Source organism: Coptis chinensis, chromosome 3 (assembly GCF_015680905.1).
Source record: "Coptis chinensis isolate HL-2020 chromosome 3, ASM1568090v1, whole genome shotgun sequence".
NCBI lineage: Eukaryota > Viridiplantae > Streptophyta > Magnoliopsida > Ranunculales > Ranunculaceae > Coptis > Coptis chinensis.
In genome coordinates, this window is record NC_141458.1 from 122616988 (window position 1) to 122638799 (window position 21812).

Sequence of the window (21812 nt, forward strand, 5' to 3'; positions counted from 1 at the left end):
ACACCGATGGGCCTAGTGCAGATTTCAAAATTTGAGCCTGTAGACAATTGTTCTTTCAAACCGACGTGGGTTTCAGCCCAAGGTAGATGAATACTACTAGGCCTTCCTCAATTGGACAAGGGTGTATTTCATGGCAGTGAACTTACACAGTTACACTGTCGCACAATTGATATGATGAAGATGTTTTACCCTTTATTAAGGAAATGATGATCTTCCAACCATAAACCATAGCGAAAAATTTCGGTCAACCCACTTTGACATTGTTCATCTAGAGTGGGGAGGGGAATCAAAAGTCAAAAAAAAAAAAAGTCAGCTCATTAAAAAATATCGAAGTTATTCATAGGTTTTAAGTTATAAGACACAATGATGAAGAACTTCTGCACTCTTCTTTTAAGTTTTAAATAAGCTCAACTTTTGTATGGATGAGAATGCAAATAAAAGTTCAGCCCTTCGTTGTGAACTTAATTGTGAGAGAGAGGATGTTTAACTTAATTGTGCTTTTCAGATTTCTCACAACACTTTCAATTGAACTCCAGAACAATATTACAATTCTGTCTACGACAAATAAATAACTATAAAATGAGTAAAGAACTGATTCTTTAGCTTCACATGCAACGAACTTGAAAATTAAATACATCAGCTGTATTGGTATAGCTTGGACTGCAAATGCAAATCTGGTCTCCACCATTGATGAATCCCGTGAGCCTGTTTAAAGTCTACTGCACGACTCCGATTGACTGTCAGACTTGCTGAAGGAAGGAGATGCAATGGGTCGTCAGACTCCCTCCCAACTGCCTTCAAGAATAAATTTGCTAATGAATTTTGAGTGGCCAGCCTCTCAATGACTTCAGCTCCTATGTCCTCCATGTTTTTCCTATGCTCAAAATAGCCAATATACTCCGAACAGATGTGATCAGCTGGATGCACAAACAAAGAAGGTACCCATGCTGCCAACGCAATGAAAGGGTCATCCGACCGTGGCCTCTGATTGTGAACATTCATTGCCACAGCAAGTCCCGCTGTGACCAAACTACTCGCAATACGGAGCCCATGCTTTACTTTTTTATTCCTAATTCTTTCAATTGGGGCAGAAAAGAAAGGTGGGTTGAAGAGAAACGCCTCAAGAAAGACCCCAGTCCTGGCCATGCTTTTACCGGCAAGCATTCCTATGGCAGACCCTAATGAATGCCCAGCTATCCAGATATTCAAGTCTCCACATCTTGCAACCACATTCCGGACTGCATGCATGGCCATCTCAAAACGGGAGGTACGATGAAGCCCATTCTGGATGAAGTGTAGATCCAATCTGAGATCCTGCGATATGGAATCCCCCTTCGTAATAGTGCCCCGAAAAGCAACGACATATTTTGGAGTGTCTTCTTGTATCAAGTGCATGCAACCAGAAGATGGAGGTTTAAATTCATATATTGCACCGAAAATGGATGAATCAACATCATCCACAAGCTGATGGTTCAACTGAAAATGGAAGAAATTCCACCAGGGAGAAGCAAGAGCATGGGGTCCTTGCCGATTCTCCTGGCGGTCTCGCTCTAAAACATACACACCCTGGACCAAGCTGGCAGCTACAGATCTCCGGTGATGTGCATTTTTCCTTCATAAAAAGAAAAAAATCATTTCAACTAGACCTTAGTCAATACAAGCTAAGGAACCACTAAAACAAGCTATTGACTAGTCAATATACACGCTAAGGATCCATGGAAGCAACAAAACAACCCGATAGGATGGTTAGTCCATCAATGAGCAAAGGCACCCACTACAGCTCTGTCAATAGCCATATTGAGTATAGACATCTTAACTAAATATTTACCCAACTACAAAGATAGGATCTCTTTGTGAAAAATGTAACAACAGAAACAATTCTAACCAACCAATTACTTATGACTCTTCACTTTGAATACCCAAATCAGTGTGAAATATTCAGCAGGCTATGCAGGACTCTGTTACAGATATATCATAGAGTCACACCAATTTGAGAGAGAACAAAAGTATGGATAAAAAGTTTTACCAATCAACAGTAGTGAGATGTAAAGGTCCTGAAAGGTCAAATATATCTTTCTTCGAGACCATTACCCCTTGTGTCACTCCATCAATCCCTTCCGACATCTCCAGAAGAAATCTGCAGATAGCATAAACGGTTAAACCGTAAGCTTCTTAATTTCCTAGTGAAGAGCCCCTTCGCCAAATTGACAGAGACTCTACCAAATACATGGTTGGATAATAGGCATCAAGTGAAGATATTCTTGGACAGAGAATGATTTTCTCTTCAAACTCTATTCTCTCTTTTCATTTTGAATACAGTCTCAAAAATTTGCTACGAACTAAAGAACGATTGGCTGAATACCATTCTAAAATATGTTACCAAATTCAAATATTTAAGTCAACATCGAGTACAATGAAAAGGAATAAATAGAAATTTACATATCGCGTATATGTACCCATTAGAGAAGGCCAGGAAAAACTTAAATATTCAGAACTCAAACTGCTTCCATAGCTCTAAAGACAAACTTTCCTCCTCAAAACAGCAAAGATTCGTCTAATAATTACTACACGAATGTAACGGATGTCGATTTTTATTTGAAGTAAAACGAACAGCCGCCCACGATTAGCAAAATAGCAGATGCATTTCATCATTCATATATTAGTAGGAACAAAACCAAAATGTCATGTCACAAAACATTCCTTTATGCAAAGGATCTACATTTCAATTGAAAATTGCAATATCCAACACTCTTATAACTAAGCAAACAAATAAACTGGAAAGAATAACAAGTACGAAGAAAAACATACCCGAGAAACAAAACTGGAACAAATGAGGCAACGAATAAAACAATTCAAATGCTTTCAAATTGGCCACTCAGGAAACAGGAAAACTGGAAACAACATAAAAAGTTTGGTTTAGCGTCACTTTCAGAATAGTATATAAAAATATACAAAATTATTGCAACTGCAAGGTGGCAAAGATAATATTTTTATAAAAAAAAAAAAAAAGTCAAAATCTAAAGTGAAATTGTTTTACAATAGAGTATGGATCTGGGTTTGGAATTTTGGATTGAAGAAGAAGACAATTAATACCTTTACGGCCGAACATGCTCTGAAAAAAAAAATTGCGAAAAACATTAGATAATAATGTAACTGTAATGTACCTTCAACATTGTTATTCAGAGATGAAATTGGACAAGTGCTTGCTCAAATGGAAATGGAAAGTGGGGAGATCAAAGAGAGAGAGAGAGAGAGAAACATCTATGTCAATTGCCGACAGAACTGGGCCCATCACATAACACAGTTAGTTGAAGTGGTGTCCCATACTACAGTTTGACACAAACAAGAAGTGCACACGATATGTGGACATTAAAAAGATTACCAGAGAAAGGAACCATACGACATTTATATGTTATTCAAAATGTTGAATGCTGTGACGATATTAAGATCACCGTCTTTTATCTTAAAAACAAAGAAAGATCACCGTCTTAGTTTTCATACTCTGTCAATTGTGTGTTGAACTGTCATACACTCACATCTGTTGATTTGTGTATTTGGGGTTTTAAAGATAAAATCGTCCGAAAGGCCACATGCAATTAATAGCCAACTGCTTTTTTAAAGTGAATTAGGTAGACTACTAGCAAGTAGCAACAACCAGATATCCACATTTAATAAAGCCTATCTGAACTCTACTAGTATATAGCATTCACCCCAAAACCCAAATTAGCTTCAACGCCAAAAATGGAATTGAGAGATCAACATCTCAAGGGAGCCAACTACAAGTAACCATGTCTTACATCATATATATATCACGTATAAATGTACTAGATTAAGGTGTCTGCCTGGTATGAGGTGTGAATAGCTGAAACGACCACTTCGATTTTAGTTGAACACGTGGATATGCAGCAAGCGATAATACCCGGACTATACCATGAATGAAAGAATCACGCTCCAACCTCTCCAGCTTACCAACTGCAAATATAACAAAATTGCACTTTTCTACTTGGACCATGCAACAGCATCAATCTCTGCCTGTGCACTTCGGTATAACTCTAATCTCTTTGCAAGAGAAGTTCGGCGCTCCATGACTGCGGGATCTTCATTCAACAACGCTGCTAACTGCTTAGCCTGCAAAAGGAGAACTGCAAGTCAATTGACACATTACATTGCTTGCCTGTTGTAGTAAAAGAGATTCGACATCCATCTTACCTCCTTTTTACCCAACTCCGCAAAGAAATAATCAAGAAGACAACGTTTGGCTTCACGGACTTGACAATACACAACAGACTTCGGGATGGAGTTCCGCAGACTCCCACAAACCATAGTGACGTAAGACAAGACAGTTGTTCCTGTTTTAAAGGGAAAAAAAATCAGAACACAGACATAGTATGAGAGTTCAATCAGACATTTCGAATCATCATAGTAAAGATTGGTAACCAGAGAATTCCCAACCCTTGTTGCTAAATGCAATAGTCCACATTTTAAATTTGTGAAAAAGAACTACTAGACAACACTTACCTATTCGCCTGAGATATGATTCATTATATCTATCAAAAATAGAATGTGTTGGGTTTCCACCCTTCTCAATATCCTTGAGGTAGTTTTCTGAAGAATTCAACTGTCAGATAACTAGATTCCATGTCAACTAGTTTAAGAGTTGCTTTTTTGCTTTCATCACGCATTCTATCCAATGATTCACAAGCAGCATTTGTCACCTCCACTCTGAGAGTGGGATACTGCTTCAGCTCCTGCAAACACGTAACAACACAGAGATTTCTTAACAAGTAGTAGACACAACAAACGAAGGATAATAATGGGAATGCAGCAATAAAGAAGCCTCTGCATGGAAAGATAAAAGGTTGCAAAATTATGCTCAAGCGAAATAAAGAAAAGCAGGGGTCTAGCCTTAGCATGGAAATAAGGAAGAGGACCCCCTCTCGAAAATATAAAGGTCCTAGGGATGCATACTCTCGTATCTTCATTAACTCCGATTTGTCTTTTGTGAATTAAAAACTGAGGATATATTACAACACTATAGGTTACTGTTATGGAATATCTTCTCAATCAAGTTAACCAGTCTAACAATGACAAGGAAACAGAGTGTCAGGAATTGGTGAGAAAACTGGGATTTAAAAGGAATAAAACCATACTAAATATGGATATAGCATTCATTGTTCATGTTGGTGTTTAACATTCACTTCTTCCTCATTTCATGTTCATCTAATCCAGAAACCTAGTACAACTTTTTATATGTAACTCAAATGTCCTCAAACTTCTTACATATATCTGTTGAGTACGCATGTCTGAAACCACAAAAGCTTACAAGCTGCCATTCAATTTTTTAGTAAATGAGCATAGAATCCTACGCAGCATCAGTTGTTGGTGGAGCGCAAAGTCAGATGCAATTAAGTAACACATTAATCATAAATCCATGCTTAGGAATTGAAACAAATTTTAGCAGCATTCCAGTTTACTCAAGCACCAGAAACTTACTGAGGTCTCGCTGATAGCCTTGTGCACCAGCTCCTTCAGTATAGAGTGAACCTAAAAACATAATAGGCAAACAATTAAGAACATTCTGTAGTTTATAGTATGATATGTGTGCAATGTAGATATTTCATTAGCCAATATACAGGCATGATAAATTAGGTAAATTAAAGTTACAAATCCAAACGTCTCGCCTTCACGAAAGAGTGAAGAAATCATTCTAAGAAAGATGTGTGAACCACAATAATGTTTATTTCGATATTAATGCAGTCATATAGCAAAAACTTTGAAGAAATATTGGGGGCATACACTCCGTAGTCCGTACACACACACGCACACACACTTCTTTACTTACTATTGATTCCTTTTTTATATAGTGTCATACCTATGCTAATCTTGAGCAAAATTTAGCATAGGTATGATTGTCCTATATCAAAGAGTAATGAAATAGGAAGCAAAAAGTAAACTATTTTTTCGGATAAGCACCAGCTACTTATTAAACTGGAACTTCTTATTTCTGTTTTTCAGATACCTCTAAACAAAAGTGTAAAGTCACCCTTGAACTGGAGACATGCTTAACAACATATGAAAACATAGTAAACATTTTGTCAAATTCAAACATCTCAAGAAACAACAATGTGGCTTTCATAAAATCCTTTGAGCCTGGATGGCATTATATAACTTACAGTGAGAAACACTGAAAGTATTCAAACTTCACATAGTAATTATTTGATGAATTTAAACGGCTTGAGGAGCAAGGATGTGGCTTTTGTAACACTATTTGTGCCCGCATGGGATGATATAACTCATAACCAAGCCACACACTGGTTGTGGCTGTCTGTGAGAATCAGGAAAGCAAATATAATCAGATTTTAAACCTTTTACAGATGTGAGAAATAGTTTCAGAATTCTACTGACATGCACGCACACAAACAGAAGTATAACCACACATGCAAGTGGACGCGGATGCACAAAGAAAAGATAAAGAAATCGTCTTTCCAAAAAAAGTAAGCAAGCCATTTAGTCAAGTGTAATCATGCCATTCACTACGAAGATCAAACTTATTTTCAATATACTGGCATACCGCATCAACAGCAGCCTCTGCAGGACCTCTGATCGTAACCAAAGAAGATTCAATGAGACGGCGATATCCTTGTTCAGGAGCTATTAAATGTGGCTGGTATCCATCTGCTTCAGTAATTAGTTTTCTTACATTCTCCATAGAAAGCTGCTTGTCGAATTGTAACCTTTTCAGGGCCGCAGGAAGTTGATTGTCAAAAACATTGTAGATCTTATCACCACCTGGGCGTCTGTATATATATATATGCAAAATGAACATCAGATAATCAAGTCAGCGTATGTGAATGTTTTTGGTTTTGATTTGCAAAAGGGGGCGAAATGAAACTTCGTCCCCTCCCCCACCTTTTCTTCTTCACCTGCTCAACCCTCCATCTCAACCAAACCCAAGTCTCTCCCCCGAAACCCATCTCTCCCTCTTCTCCACCCTCTGCTCACGCCCCCACTGCTTGCAGTTAATCTAGTAGATACTTAGATTGCTTCGATCATAGGAGAATAGGAGGTATAAAAATTAAAAAATAAGTGGTGCAATCATGCAGATGAATGAAATCAGTATCTCCGAAATTTAAATAACAGTGAAAAGAAAAAACAAGAAACATACATGCCATCAAGATGTTCTTTGTAAATGCCATCAAAAATACGGCAAATTTCCATAATCATGTACAACTTTCCCTGCGCACGTTAAACACAAAAAACTACATTAACGGCATATAAGATCAACTGACACTATTACGACCTAAGACTCTGAAAATGCATGTCTAATCAACAATTTAGCATCATGACTTACTCCGGCATCAGCAGCAACGGGCTTTCCAAGGCGACTCAATTCTGACTCTAGTTCAGCAATACTTTTACTAACAAGAGACTGAAGTCCTGGGATTCGAGCCTTGATCACAGTTTCCAAGTGCTGCAAAAGAAAAAATAAAATAATTTATTGAAGAACCCATTAAATAAGAAAATAACCAACATAGGTTTGCATGGAAGAGATTCAGAGAACTGTCTTACCTTTGACATCATCTTCCCTAAATGCTCAGAACCCATCCGGTGAGCAAGATGCTTGTAGTCTGGGCTATTTGCAAAATATTCTCGCTCTCTTCTCCGAGCAGCAATCATGTCGACGCTTTTGTTGATATCAGCTTGAGAACGATTAACAACACCAACCCAAGGAAACTGTAATCTATATGATTTGCCTTCCAATATCTGACAAGCCCAGATAACCTCAGTCAATACTTAATGATTAATTTTAAGATCTATAATAACTGGCATTATCTTCCTCTGAAAAATTTCAAATTCATAATAACAGATAACCAATGATATCATCTTAACATTATGACGGGCAGTATCAGTTTAAACAACTTATAAGACTTACATCAACTGCATCAGTACCCTTATCCATAAGATCTATCTTTGTCAATACTCCAAAAGTCCTCTCTCCTGAAAAGCAAAAGAAAAATGATAAGCATCATTGGAGCTGCATCAATAGTCAGACTATACCTAACTGAAAAACGAACAGACAAAAAGGATACCTTTTGGATCTACTTCACGGGATATCTTAATTGCATCAGAGGTAGCAAGATCTTGATTTGCAGGTGATACAGCTAGAATTATGCAATTGGGCTGTAAAGAGAATACAAGAAGTTTATTTTGTGCATATGAGAATTATAGCGCGACTAGTAGATGTCAATTTCATTGATTTTGGCCAATGCCAATATGGACAAAATTATAGCGAGGCTAGTGATATAACGTTACAGCTTAAACTCGACTAAAATCTAGGATTGACTAATAAATTCAAAAGCACAACAATACCAATACAGTATTAGCTTATAGAATATATCACATGTAAAATCAAATCAAGTTCCTAAACATTCTTCCATTGTCATACCCATGGTGAAAAATACTATGATACATCATGATATCTGGTAAGATCGTGTATGAAACTGCATGATAAATGAAATGTCGATATTTAAATATGCTGGTTTTTCCCAGCCCAAGATAATCTCCTTGTTTTAAAATATGTTGATTTTTTATCCATCAAAATTTTGACAGAAAGGGCATTTGTTCAAATCACACCATTACGATAGCAAACTGAACCCAAATTTACAGTTCAATAAATTATGTCATTATATGTACAAAGATCTCAGCTCAAACATATCGATGTATCACAACCTACAATTCAAGCAAATACATTTCAATTTCTAGCTACGTTGGCTTATATCAAATTGTTAAATTGGAACCATAAGGGTGTTGCTTATATGTGTGTATGTTGAGGCTATGCCCAATCAGACTAGATATAGTGATTAAGTTGGGGGAGACCAATATACAAAAATCAATGTAAATTCATTTACTATTAGAATCTCAATAACGAATTGGGGACTTTTCTGTAAGAGCAACCAGTATCAGAGATTAATTGTATTCAGAATAACTTTAACTTTGCAGCTCCACACTTACAAGTTACAACTCATAAGAGTAGAGACGATATAAATCATTCTAGCTGAGGATATCAAAGGACAAAAAATTAAGTATGCAGTCTTTATCTACGATAAGGTGAGTAGTTAGCTGCATAATTCTTGTAATTGAACTTGCCTTTTCAATAAAGGAGCGAACCATGTTCTCAATGTCCATCACAATGCTCTCAGACTGCCCATCTACAGTTCAGATTAGAGAAATTAGTCCACTCACTGAAATGGATAAAAGTGAAAAAGTTTGGTCAGTCTTTTTGACCAAAATTAGCGCACTCAAGTTACTTACCCACAGCTACTTTTGTAAGTCCAGGAAGATCAATCAGCGTCAAGTTTACAACTGCCACATTCCAAACCATGATCAGAAACAACAAGGAGATAATCAGAGGAAAGTGCACACAAGATAAACACAATGTCTGAAGAATCATGAATACACATGGGATGCGAGGGATCTCAAATGTTATTTTCATTTTAGGGCGACTGTCCAAGGCGTCAAGAAATTATATTACATATCCCTTCGCCACACACTCTAAAATTCCACCAGAAGATACATACACATAATTATGTTAGCCTACAATAGCCTCACTATGGCTGAAATTTGCCAATTTGAAAAGGCGAAAAAAGATAAGGATCAGACTTGAGCAATTTTGGTTCTAAGCTGAAGGTGCACAGGCCAGGGAGACTAACAGATTCAGAAAGCATAAAAGGGTTTTTTCAGTTGGGATTCTCATGTCTAAATACTGTGTGTTTGAAACTAAGCATCGTATTTAATTAGACTTAACAACATACAGCTACCAATCCTTTCCTACATTTCTCCCATGCATGCACTCGCAATACACTGACGCAATAGTCTTGGACTCAAGCAAGTGTACTATTTGAGCATATTATTTAGTTCTCAATGACAGTAAACAACGAATAACCACAACAAAGATGTATATCTCACCATTAGGAGAATAGATACTAAGATGAATTGGAACACTGGAAATTTGTTTAGAGCGGCCAGTTTCACGATCAGTCTCATCTGCAATCTCCTTCCTCACAGCAGCTGAAAATTCGAAACAAAATTAGTACGTAGATAGAGCAACAACATCTATCTTGTGAAAAAATTATAAGTTAAAAGCATGAAGTTTAGTATAATTGAATATAAGCTATAAATTTGCAATGCTTAGCAGGAATGTCAAACACATACTCAATTTGACTTTTATATTTAGTGCAATAAATAATTACCAAAATCAGTGAACCTCTTCCTAGGCTGGTGCATAAACTCTGCATATTCTCTTCCTTCATCGATCTTGTGAAGCTGTAAAACAAGCGGACGCCGAGTAACAATTCCTACACAAACATATTACACACATCAAGACCGAGTATTATCAACAATCAAATAAACACAAACAATTGGAATAATACTAAATTACCAGATCCACGTGGCAAAAAATCTTTTCCTACAATGCTCTCCAACACTGAAGACTTTCCAGAGCTCTACAAACATAAATGAATAATTCAAAATTCATTTAGTGAACCCTTATGCCAAATCCAATGATATTCCAGATCGTTTAACAATAAAAATTGACCTAAAATAAACAAAATCAATGATTTTGATCTGCAGGTTGAACCCTACATTTCATTTCATACTCTACAAAACAATCCAATAAAAACATAAATGAACCCTAATGCCAAATCCAAAGATATTCCAGATCCCCTAAATCTTATCTAAAATAAACAAAATCAAGATTCAAAACAACCTAATCTGAAAATTTGAAGTTTATTATATACAATCGATATCTAATATAATAAATAAAGAAATAGATGAGATCTAATATAATACCTGACCACCAACAACAGCAATTGAGGGTAAAGAATCCCAAAGAGTAGGCAATGTACTTTCTTCACCATGATCACCTAAAGCAGTACACGCTCTTTGTAACTTGTTCACCAACGTAATCAAATTCTCCATTCGATTCAATTATTTACTACGACTACTCTCAGATCGAGAGAGAGAGAAAGAGCTGTGCAGACCGAAGAATTTTTTTGTTTTTGTTTTTGTTGTGAGGAGAAAAAATAAAAAAAAATAGAGATGACGCGTTTTGAAATTTATATTGTGTGTGATTTTGAATGCGTATGTATATGAGTGGAGTCGTAGAAAGTGAAAAGAATACGTCAATGGTCTACTACCTGGTATAATAAGTTATTAATTTATTTATATTTTCAAGTGTTGTTTAAGTCATATGAAACATTCATTATTCATATAAACAATCATTGTTGATTATTCAGATTTATTTACGTTTCATACATTAACATAATGTATGATTAGTAAAAACACTTATTAAAATATAAACAATTATTGTTCATACCTATTTGGGATATGAACAATCACTTTTCATACATCAATATATTGTATGAAGTACGTTGGCCTATTTGGGTATAAACAATTATTGTTCATACATTCATCATAAGATATGAACACTCATTGTTCATAACAAAATGACATAAATGGTAAAATCGGAAAATATTTATTTCAAATGCGGGTCATTTGTCCTAAAGGGTTATTTTCACTTGAAAATTGGTTTTTCGGGTTATTTTCATCAAAAAATTGTCTTTGAAAGTGAGTTAAAAAAATTGCTGGTTTTGAGAGTGATTTTCACTTGAAAATGGGCCTTGGGGCCAATTTATTGTATCTCCCAGCTAGCTAAATGATTAAGACATGGTTTTGCTTCTTGGCAAGTGCAGGATAAGTTTAGAAATAAAAATACACGATAAATAATTTAATTTAAACAGGTACAAAGCAATTAAACCATGAGCCGCATGGTACCCAATTACTTGAAACCGAACCGAAACCGTTTATAATGGTTATGGGTCCTAAAATGTTAAACCCATTAAAATTGGGTATTTAAGAACCAAATTGATAAAGAACTGGAACTGTTAGAACCGAATAGTAAAAAATCGATGAGTACCCAAACTGAAACCGGAACCGATTATTATGATTTTGATATATAAAGTTTAGTATTATATTATACTAAACAAAGACAAATCAAAACATTATAATATATAGTTTTTTGTTTGTTAGGTGTAAAAGTCCACTAAATATATATAACATAATAGTTAATGTCTGTTATTAAATGCATGTTTTATAATATTACACTAAACACAACATGTGTATTATAAATATAATGTTAATAATAATGTCAATGTTCACACGTATACTATGAATTAGCTAATACACTGTACATATTAACTAATACGCGTGTACATGCTTGATATATGTTACATGTGTATCTATAGGATAATAAATACGTGCAATGCTAACTAACAATCTAATTGTGATACATGTATTTATTATATATACGACGCATGTATGTATAATATAATATACACATATTGGTAAAATACATATGTACATACAATTTATTTATATACTTATATTGATATACTTAAAACAATTTATATTTATTATATATACTTAGAAAACTTTGAAAAACTACTGAAATTAGGGCCATTACATCATTTGAGAGGACAAAAATATTGGTGGCAAATATTATTATCGCACTAGAAACCAACTTTAATATCGATTACATAACTAAAAAAAATAATTTTAGGTTTTTAGCAATAATAATGTATAACCCGAGAAGGAACCAAAACCCGAACCGAAACTGACTTAATTAATGGGTATAGATTTGGGTTTTCTAAATATAAGAAAAAAAATTAAAAGACCCGAACCCAATAGCAACCGTTTCAAATAAAATCAAAACCGGTAAGAATCGAACCAGAACCGACCCCCCTACATGAGCTTGCTTGTGATATAATAATAAATAGAAAAACATAACAACTTAGGCAAGCATTAATTTAACGCCGGGGCGTACAAGGATTCCAATTAAGCTGCTTTGCATGCATCTTTTTATGTTTTCTTGTCTTCATTACTTGGCTTTTGCTTCTAATTCTTTGAACTCTTATTCTGATTTTGTAAGCAAAGTACCAAGTTCAACATCATGACCAGTGTAGTCAAGGCATTAAGGCGCGCCTAAGGCACAAACCTAAAGCACAACACTCTCTTTGTGTCTTAGGCGTAAGGCACAAGGTGTGGTGCGTAGTAATAAAAAAAAAAAAAAAATATTAAATATAACATGAATTATCACTGATTTGGTTAGCCAAACATTAAAATTAATTACATGTTATTGCAAACATGAAACCATTGAGCACACACTTGTAAAATCAACGAGTCATTTCTATACCATAGTAGTCATTTAAAAGAAAAAAACATAAACAATAAATATATAGCAAAATAAAACTTGTATCTCTAAATACAATTTAGCTCAACTTCAATAAACTAAAATAGTTAACCAATTGAATTTTGGAATCACATAAAACTTCATTTCATCTATTTTTGTGTCTTCTCTCAATCCATATAACATAACAAAAACTAGTCAAAATTAAAATTTAAAGTGTACTCCAAGATGAAACATATTAAATTTGTACAATTTTTTGTATCATACAACAATTAGATCGAGTATAGTATAAACAAGCGGTCAGACATCAACCCAAAAAAAAACAAAAAACTCAAAATACAAAAAAACAAAAAACAAAAAACAAATTCATAAAGGACTTGCGGCGCAACTTAATTGTTGCACGCTTGTCTTAATTATTTGTAAAATTCATAAAATCTCCACTTAAAAAATAAAAAAAATATATTTTTTTACTTTCAATGTTAATATTTTATAGTTTTCTCCACAATAAATACTGTGATAGACATATGCTAAGATCCTAAAAACTGCACAATAAATGAAATGCGACATTTTAAAGTGCTGATTCCCCAACCCAAGATAGTTTCATTGTTTTAACATATGTCAATTTTTTATACATTGAAAGAGCTCTTTGTTCAAATCACAAAACTGAACCTCAAAAACAGCCCATGAACCCGAACATTTTCTACTTTACCCAACAAACATATATCCCCAATTTCAGCCTCTATCTCAGGCCCAACAGACTTATCAACAAACACATAATCTAGCCGGTTTTCCTTACTCTCGAGATCATAAGCAGTTTTGGCATAAACCCAATTGTACGGAAGATGACCTCACCCTATAAACAAAAAAAAAAAAGATTAATAATAATTAAAACATTTCACACATTACAAAAATACTTTTGAGAAAAATTACTACACCCAATAGAATTGACAATATCTTTATCTCTCTCTTCTTCTTTTTCTTTTTAGAACTTGTTGTTTCGTAAGAATAAGAATAGAAAAACTAAAAAGATAAAAAAAAGATTAAATAAGTCAAACCAAATAGTTAAATTAGAAACAACACAGATAACAAACAATACATTAACTGAAAACTAATTTAGAGGTTTCAAGCTCATCAGTATAAGCTTCTTCTTCTTCAGCCATGCTCATCTTCTCACTGCACAACTCATCTTTTCAAAACAAACACGAAAAAAAACAAAAAAAAAACTGAATTGAAATTATTTTAGAAACAAAACAGATAACTAAAAACTACCTCGGAGGTTTCAAGCTCATTAATATAAGCTTCTTCATAGATGGATATAGCGGTGCGTGTGGGGGCGATCGCACCACCTGATATTAGAAAAGCTCCACTACTACATAACTAATTGTTTAGAAAAATATTCAAACTATAGTGAGAATAAAAAAAATAATATGAAAAAAATACTAATAAAAAACATTCCAATAAACCAGCGTTTTTTACTTTTCTTTTTGCTCTTACAAAATGATCATTTATTAAAGAGAGACAAATGTGTCTTTGAATGTTTGTTAGGTTAATGAGACAAAACAAATAGCCAAAGGCCAAAAGCCCCAACCAGTCAGTTTATATAATTATAATCACCAATAACAAACCTATAAACTCTCACTCCCTCCTTTCTTTCACTCTCAATTCTTAAACAAGCGGTCAGACATCAACAAAAACAAAAAAACAAAAAAACAAAAAAACAAAAAAACAAAAACAAAAAACAAAAAAACTCAAAACTCAAAACACAAAAAACAAATTCAGAAATGACTTGCGGCGCAGCTTAATTGTTGCACGCTTATCCTAATTATTTATAAAACTCGTAAAATCTCCACTTAAAAATAAATAAATACTTTTTTACTTTTAATGTTAATCTTTTATAGTTTTCTCTACACGAGTAGGGTTATATAGACTTATAACATTATAGTTAATAATTTATTAAATTGTTGTAGACTTGTGGACTAGATTATGTAGATATATATAGACATAGTAGTATCAATCAATGGTTTAAGTAGTTAACTTTATCCGTCCATATTAAATTTTTAGTAGTCAATGCATTTTAGCTTTGTGAATTGAAATAAATGCATAATTTTGTTGATTTTTATTGTTTAGACTTTATGACAAAAAAAAATATGTATTTTTTGAGGGGGGGGGGCGGTGTGCAAATAATCTCGTACCCCCTAGCTTAGAATCATGGCTCCATCCTTGGCTGCCCTGGTTGCCATTGAACCCACCAAACAGCTTCTATTTTACCCAACAAACATATATCCCCAATTTCAGCATCTATCTCAGGCCCAAGTGCCCAACTGACTCATCAACAAACACATAATCCAGGTTTTACTTGTGACAGTTGGGATTACTTGAGGGACAAGTTAGAACACCAACTAGATATGATTTATGTGCTAGGGGTGGTAGATTAATCTTTCTCAAGGAAACATGGTCGGAAAGATAACATTGGTTTGAATAATAACTCTTCAAAATCAACCAACTATAACATGATGCCACACAGGTCATCCCACGCATCTCTGGAACACTTCTACGATAATAACATCCATCTAATAGAGTGCAAAAAAATCTGATCCTGTATCCTGATTCCATTTAAAAAGACTAGAGACAAAGCATATGTGGGAGGAGCTACTTGCAATGGTCTTGATTCCATGTGAAAAGACTAGAGACAGAGCATATGTGGGAGGAGTTACTTGCAATGGTCTCTCTGTACCAACTTCCATGTCTATCTCTTCTTTAGTTGAGATAATCTAAACAAGTAAAAAATAAAAATTAGAGAAACAAACTCACAAAAAAAATTAACGGGATTTCCAAAGTTCTAATTGAATAAGAATTTTTTCTTTATATTTGCAATTTTGCATTATAAGGAACATGCGATTCAAGCATAAATGTAACATTATATATTTCCAACACATAGAATTGAAAGAGCATAATAATAACATGTCAACACACAAGAGCTTCTAGCTCAATTGGGGTGTTATATTTGCCTTTAACAGTCCATATAACCCCGACTTGCTCTAAGAGAAAAGCAAAGTCTAAGCCCAGCCGTCTATAAATACAAGGTCCATAGCCCAGTCCATTGCCTTAAACACCACAACACCGTTCGTTAGATCTCATCTTGAAAGAAGTGTTGTTAGATCAACGGTCCCGATGCCCTCTCTGTTGCTGTGTTTGGGAAGCACGAGATCAAACAAAGGTTGGTCCTCGTTTTTTGATTTTCCCTCCAGTTTACTAACGGTCGTAATACTGTTCCTTGAAAGGTTGGTCCTCCAATTTTATTTTCAATTTCGTTTTGATGTTCACAGGGGCGTGCTGAATAATTGTGTGAGCACTCTCAACACCCAGTTCATTGAAAGGTACTTATTTTTACTTATTATTTGTTGTCTAATGTTCATATTTTGCCTACACAGTGTTGTACGAGTTCTGGTATATCTCCTTAGAAGGTGATGTTAATTAAGGAGTACATCTAATATGTGATTCTTCTTTATTCTTTTCAAAAAAATTTGCTCAAGTGTTCAAAAGAAAAAATGAAACATGATACGTGTATAGTGTTGGAGGTAGTGAGATATGTCCTTTTTTTGTCTTTCCCACGTAAGAGAAAACTATGGTTGAAACGAAAATATGTTTCTAAGGTCAGAATTAGATGTTTCTAAGGTGAAGTCAAGTGCTTGTTATGTAAAGGTACTTGTTTTGCAACATTTTATATTCGGATGTGCTGAAATTTGTGTTTTCAACTAAATCTTTTTTTTTGCCCAATTACTTTCGATGAAGTATATACTGTGTGTGAACACCACACCGTTGGGCAATAGTTTATTCTGTTTTGATCGCTCGTTTCTCATTTCCTCCAAGGGAGAAAACTGAGATGGTTTTTTTTTTGTAGCCAAGCAACGGAGTTACATCAACTATGCTATCTCTAAAGACTGCTAACTTTATTACCTTCTTATCAGTTACTGCCATTTTCAACCAAGCAAGGGAGTTACATCAGTTGCTGCAATTGAGGTGTGATATGCTCAAGAGAAGAGTGTTCCTGTTGATGTTGAACCTGGAGTGTGTGAAGAAACAGTTTGTCAGAATGCAAATAATTCTCATGCATAATGAAGTGGTGGATAAATCTGAAATCAGTGATAATGTTGCTGAAGCCAATGGTTTTATAGAAAAAGCTACCATTCGAGTGTGCAGTCAATAGTGTGAACAATTTATGAATGTAATATGGCAGGAGGGATGGAGGTATATATGCTCATGATGCTAACATTGTTCTTTCTTTAATATCTAGGGTATATGTAGTATACTTTTCTTTTATTTCGGTTAACAAAATCAGAGCACTGGGGAAATTCGAACCCTTGATCTCCTGGGCTAATCCTCAAGAGCTAACCCCCAGACCACAATTGATCTCGTTGAACTTGATATGTTAATTATGAGGTTGTCTTCCATAGCTCTTTTGGATTGATTCAAAGTTAACTGTTGTTTAGCCACAGCCCACTGCACATTAAGATTTCTTTCGTTGAGGATACCATACCAAAACAGCATTGCAGAACGCCTATTAATGATCTGAACTCTGTATGATTATAGATGTAGAATGAAATTATGGAAACCATCAGAAGGGGCTTCATGATATGATTCCAAGTAAACAAGCTAGGGTATTGGACACACTTAAAAGGACAAAAAGGATCCACCATGCTGACTCCTAACCTTTGGGACTATGTTATTAGGTTCTTAGGGGTGATGGGAGGCCTTTCAAGAGTCAAGACTATTCCTTAGGGTTTAGAGACGCTGCCTAAGGAGCTCTTAGCAAAGACAAATTGACCGAGCTCTGTGGTCTGTACCAAATGGAGGAAATAACTGCTTCACTAGTTTGTACTTTTGGAAACTCTCTTAACCTACTTTAAGCTGTTCGGCATTTTTGTATCTACGCTTTGGAACACCAAACTAAGTATTATTGGAATTACTCGACTTTTTGTTACTGTCAATTCTACACGTTCAAAAACAGATTGCATGAGCAACTTCTTGTTTCTTGGGGATGAGTTTGTTTTTCTGGCCAGTAGGTTATTTCCTAATGGTATGGAAGTTCGAGCAATTTGGGATAGATAGCGACATATGGTTTTGGGTAAATTTGGCACACACAATTGTGATTAAATTAAATGCCTTTAGCTGCAAACTTCCAGCCGTGTTCTCTACCAGAACAATGTGATCCTTGCACCTGAAGCTCTCGAGTCTTGACCTCTAGGTAAACTTTTATTTCAGCAAAGCATTTGAAACAGAAACCTCTTTATAATTTAGATGTTCATCAGTTCATGTCTTCAAAGTGTACACAGATATATTTCATTTCATTCACAGTCTCGGAAATTCCAAAGTTTTTCTGCACAACGCCAATTTCATTCACTTTTTGGTTTTGGTGAGTTGGTGTTGACTGTTGAGACTCTCGAGGATAAGAGTGTGGTCATCTACTTTCAAAGTCTAGACGTCTGATAGGTTGTTCGCATGTTAAACAGTAATAGGCAATGAGAGCATTAAGTAAATTACTGATAGAGAAGGAGAAGCAGTGATGTGATCGATTACTTAGCTACTCAGAGTAAAAACATAATTATATGAAATGAGAGCATACTCCCATCCGTAAGTAAGTACTGTAATTGAAGTTAAAAGATAAATAGAAAGTCAAAATTCACCCAGAGGAACCACTTAGTGTGGATTGCAATTTGCAACAACTATATAGAAAGTTACGGTAACTTCACACCGAACGTTAGCAAATTTAATAAAAGTAAGTGACCCAACAACAACACGCATAACTACTTATATCTTTTCTGTCAGGAGGGTTCTACAGAGGCAAGACGATGGCAATCCTCCAATGGAAATATCTGAGTTCTACAGATTGGCCTGAAACCAGGTGCAGTCGAAAATTTCGCTCGAGTCGATCCACTTTGCACAAGGATCTTTGCTCCCAAAATAACTAAAACTTCTTGTCGTCAAAGAATAATACATATTGTCTATCCCATAGAACTTTGGAAGATAAATTCTATTCTCTACCCCTTTCAATCCTGCAGGTACAAGCACAGATGTAGTGTGGCTAAGAAACGCTACTTTGTCCCCCAAACTTTCCACTCTGACCCATTTCATCTCTGATCGATCCAACTTAAAAACATCAATGGGCTTATTTACAGGTACAAAGAATGAAAAAAACTCTCCGCAATACTCCACAAGGAAACTCCTCAAGGAAGTCAGATGGTACTCCATGTTCTGAAGTGGAAAAATTGCTCGTACTAGGATCTTCCATACATCTTCGTACTCTTCTTCTGGATTGAAAATACCCAACTTTCCATCCTTGCTCAAACAATAGAAGAGACCGTCGTAAAAAACCGGGTTGCAGTGAGAAGCCATGAACTTATATGGTACTCTACTGTCGAAAAAAAATCAAACCACCTGTTTCGCTGTTTGAGATATATGGACATATTGACACAGTTTCTTTCCGAATCCATGTGTCCAAATACCATAAAATCTGAAGAAGTTGGTGGAGACGAGAAGGAGATGTTCACAAAACGGTAACCACGGAAAAATTCCGAATGATAATCTGGAAGGTTGATCGTCTCCATTGTAGTTGGATTGAAAAAGAAGACGCAACTATTACCTTTTGACATTAATAACCACCCATAATTTGCATGGCGAACAATTGCCCCTGCTAGTTCAGGAATGTTCATTGTATAGGCGTCACTGTAAATTGGGTGGGAAAACTTGCAAACATCTTTGGTGTTCTTTGGGAAAGACAGCAACCAGGGTATTTGTTGAGAGTCAGATTTGGATTGCATGAGAAGAGAGTATGATCTGACAGGTTTGGTGATAGATGTCCAGGCTTTGCAAGTAAGACGGAAGCGGATGCAATCACCTAGAGAGAGACAACCCAAGACCAACTCCAAGAGCTCTATCGGAAGCCAATTACTGGTCACAATTCCTTCGTCTTTGGCTTTTCTCACTTCTGCCAACTCTTTCTTCACCTATAAAATATATGTTTGAAAAAAAGACCTCAACTACAGGGGTGAATGAAATCTTGAATACTTAGCTATATATGCCTCTTATCTACTTAAAAAAGGAGAACTTAAGGCAGCTATAGCAAAGAATTAGTACTCTATTTGCAACTAAAAGTGTAGCGTTTGCATCATTCCATATGTCCGTTAAATTTCATAAAAAGGGACACGTAAAAACTTGATATTTTATCTGTTTAACGTTTTATCAGTTAATTTGATTTTTTTAGCCAGTGTATTTATCGATCTTCTTCAGGTGTTTTAGTCAGACCAAATAGTTGTTATCGAAAAAGGATAGACCAAATAGACTTTTTTCCACTTCTTCCTTTTACTTAGTTGAGCCTAATAAACTTAATAAATAAAGGAAACTTTACAAGTGTGAAGTTAGATGAACTGAAGAAACAAAGAAATAAAAACCATTTGCTACTAACCCACAGCAAATGAATAAAAGTGAAAAAGAGAGGATTACCTGCACTTTGCAATTTGGCACCAACTCCACCAATAAGCATTTGCTGTCTTGGACAACAAATAGTAACTTGTCCATAAAGTTATTCTGTATTTAATTTGCCACAAGGAATTAATAAAAATTATAACATGTCAAAATATAATAATAAGAGTAATCTTATTTTTACTTGGCCCCTAATAATAGTTAACAAAGTGTTGCTGACACTTGTTACATACGGAAACAGATTCAGAAGTGTGCATATAGACATAGTAGATTGTATTTGGTGATGAAATCGACCAAAACAAATGAATCAAAATACTTAATTAATTACCAATGCAAATCAAAATACTTAATTAATTACCAATGCAAAGCAAACAACTAATAGATATAGAGATTTAAGTGGTTTGGTATTTAGCCTAATCCAATTCCACTAAGAAAAAGAAAAAAAAATTACTAATCAAGAGAGACAATCATATCACAACCGAATTTCGAAGAATTCACAAATATCTCTCACAAATTTAATGCTCACAAAAAGGTTTGCTCTCACAAATTGAAATTATGTCGAACTTGAGCTTGTCAAAAAACCACAAATCAATTGGTATATATAGGCTACCAAGATATGGCCGTCAGCATCAAATTAAATTGGTATCGCACGCATATGCAATAGTTAACCAACACACATATACAGACGGTTTAAAGAACAACCCGAGAGCTTTGTCTCAAACGGTGTGTGCAGACCGTTTAGGAAGTCTCAAACGACAAACATAGATTGATTGAGTATACACGCAAACGACATGTATATACCGTTTGAGTGCACACTCAAATACACTCAAACGACATAGGGGATCGTTTGAGTGTGAATGGCTAGAAACCGTTTGTTGATTGAATCACCCGATTTTAATAACCGCCAGAATCACAAAATTAAATTATTCTTGATTGGTTCTTAGTTCTTACATCACTAGGAACTATACCAGAACGGGACCATTGGCGTACACTCCTAGTATGAACTCTGAACTCCCAAATTATGTATTCAATCACATTATTAATTGCTTTCTACTTTTCTGTTTTTTTCCACTATTTGCTTAAAAAAAGT

The 21812-nt window shown here is 35.1% G+C and overlaps 2 protein-coding genes across 5 annotated transcripts; both read right to left on the minus strand.

The window, feature by feature from the left end:
- Positions 1 to 482: 482 nt before the first annotated feature.
- Positions 483 to 3404, minus strand: LOC147513998 (GDSL esterase/lipase At4g10955-like). 4 transcript variants are annotated; one of them, XM_086597373.1, is made up of 4 exons: positions 3165 to 3404; positions 2809 to 2891; positions 2027 to 2137; positions 483 to 1612 (listed from the first exon to the last, which is right to left on the minus strand). In XM_086597373.1, the coding sequence occupies exons 3-4, from the start codon at positions 2122 to 2124 to the stop codon at positions 637 to 639; spliced, it is 1074 nt and encodes a 357-aa protein (XP_086453499.1). In that variant the 5' UTR covers positions 2125 to 2137; positions 2809 to 2891; positions 3165 to 3404; the 3' UTR covers positions 483 to 636. The 4 variants fall into 4 exon arrangements, with proteins under 4 accessions (XP_086453499.1, XP_086453500.1, XP_086453501.1 ...); XM_086597374.1 differs by having other exon boundaries at positions 3094 to 3171; XM_086597375.1 differs by lacking the exon at positions 2809 to 2891.
- A 241-nt stretch (positions 3405 to 3645) lies between these two features.
- Positions 3646 to 11127, minus strand: LOC147513999 (dynamin-related protein 5A-like). The gene is given in 17 exon segments (XM_086597371.1): positions 3646 to 4128; positions 4210 to 4349; positions 4519 to 4598; positions 4600 to 4748; positions 5494 to 5544; positions 6572 to 6797; positions 7166 to 7236; positions 7352 to 7471; positions 7570 to 7764; positions 7934 to 7998; positions 8091 to 8181; positions 9148 to 9209; positions 9313 to 9363; positions 9967 to 10068; positions 10251 to 10355; positions 10439 to 10502; positions 10849 to 11127. Coding segments are annotated over 17 exon segments (1830 nt in total). The 5' UTR covers positions 10978 to 11127; the 3' UTR covers positions 3646 to 3999.
- Between the last annotated feature and the right edge of the window lie 10685 nt (positions 11128 to 21812).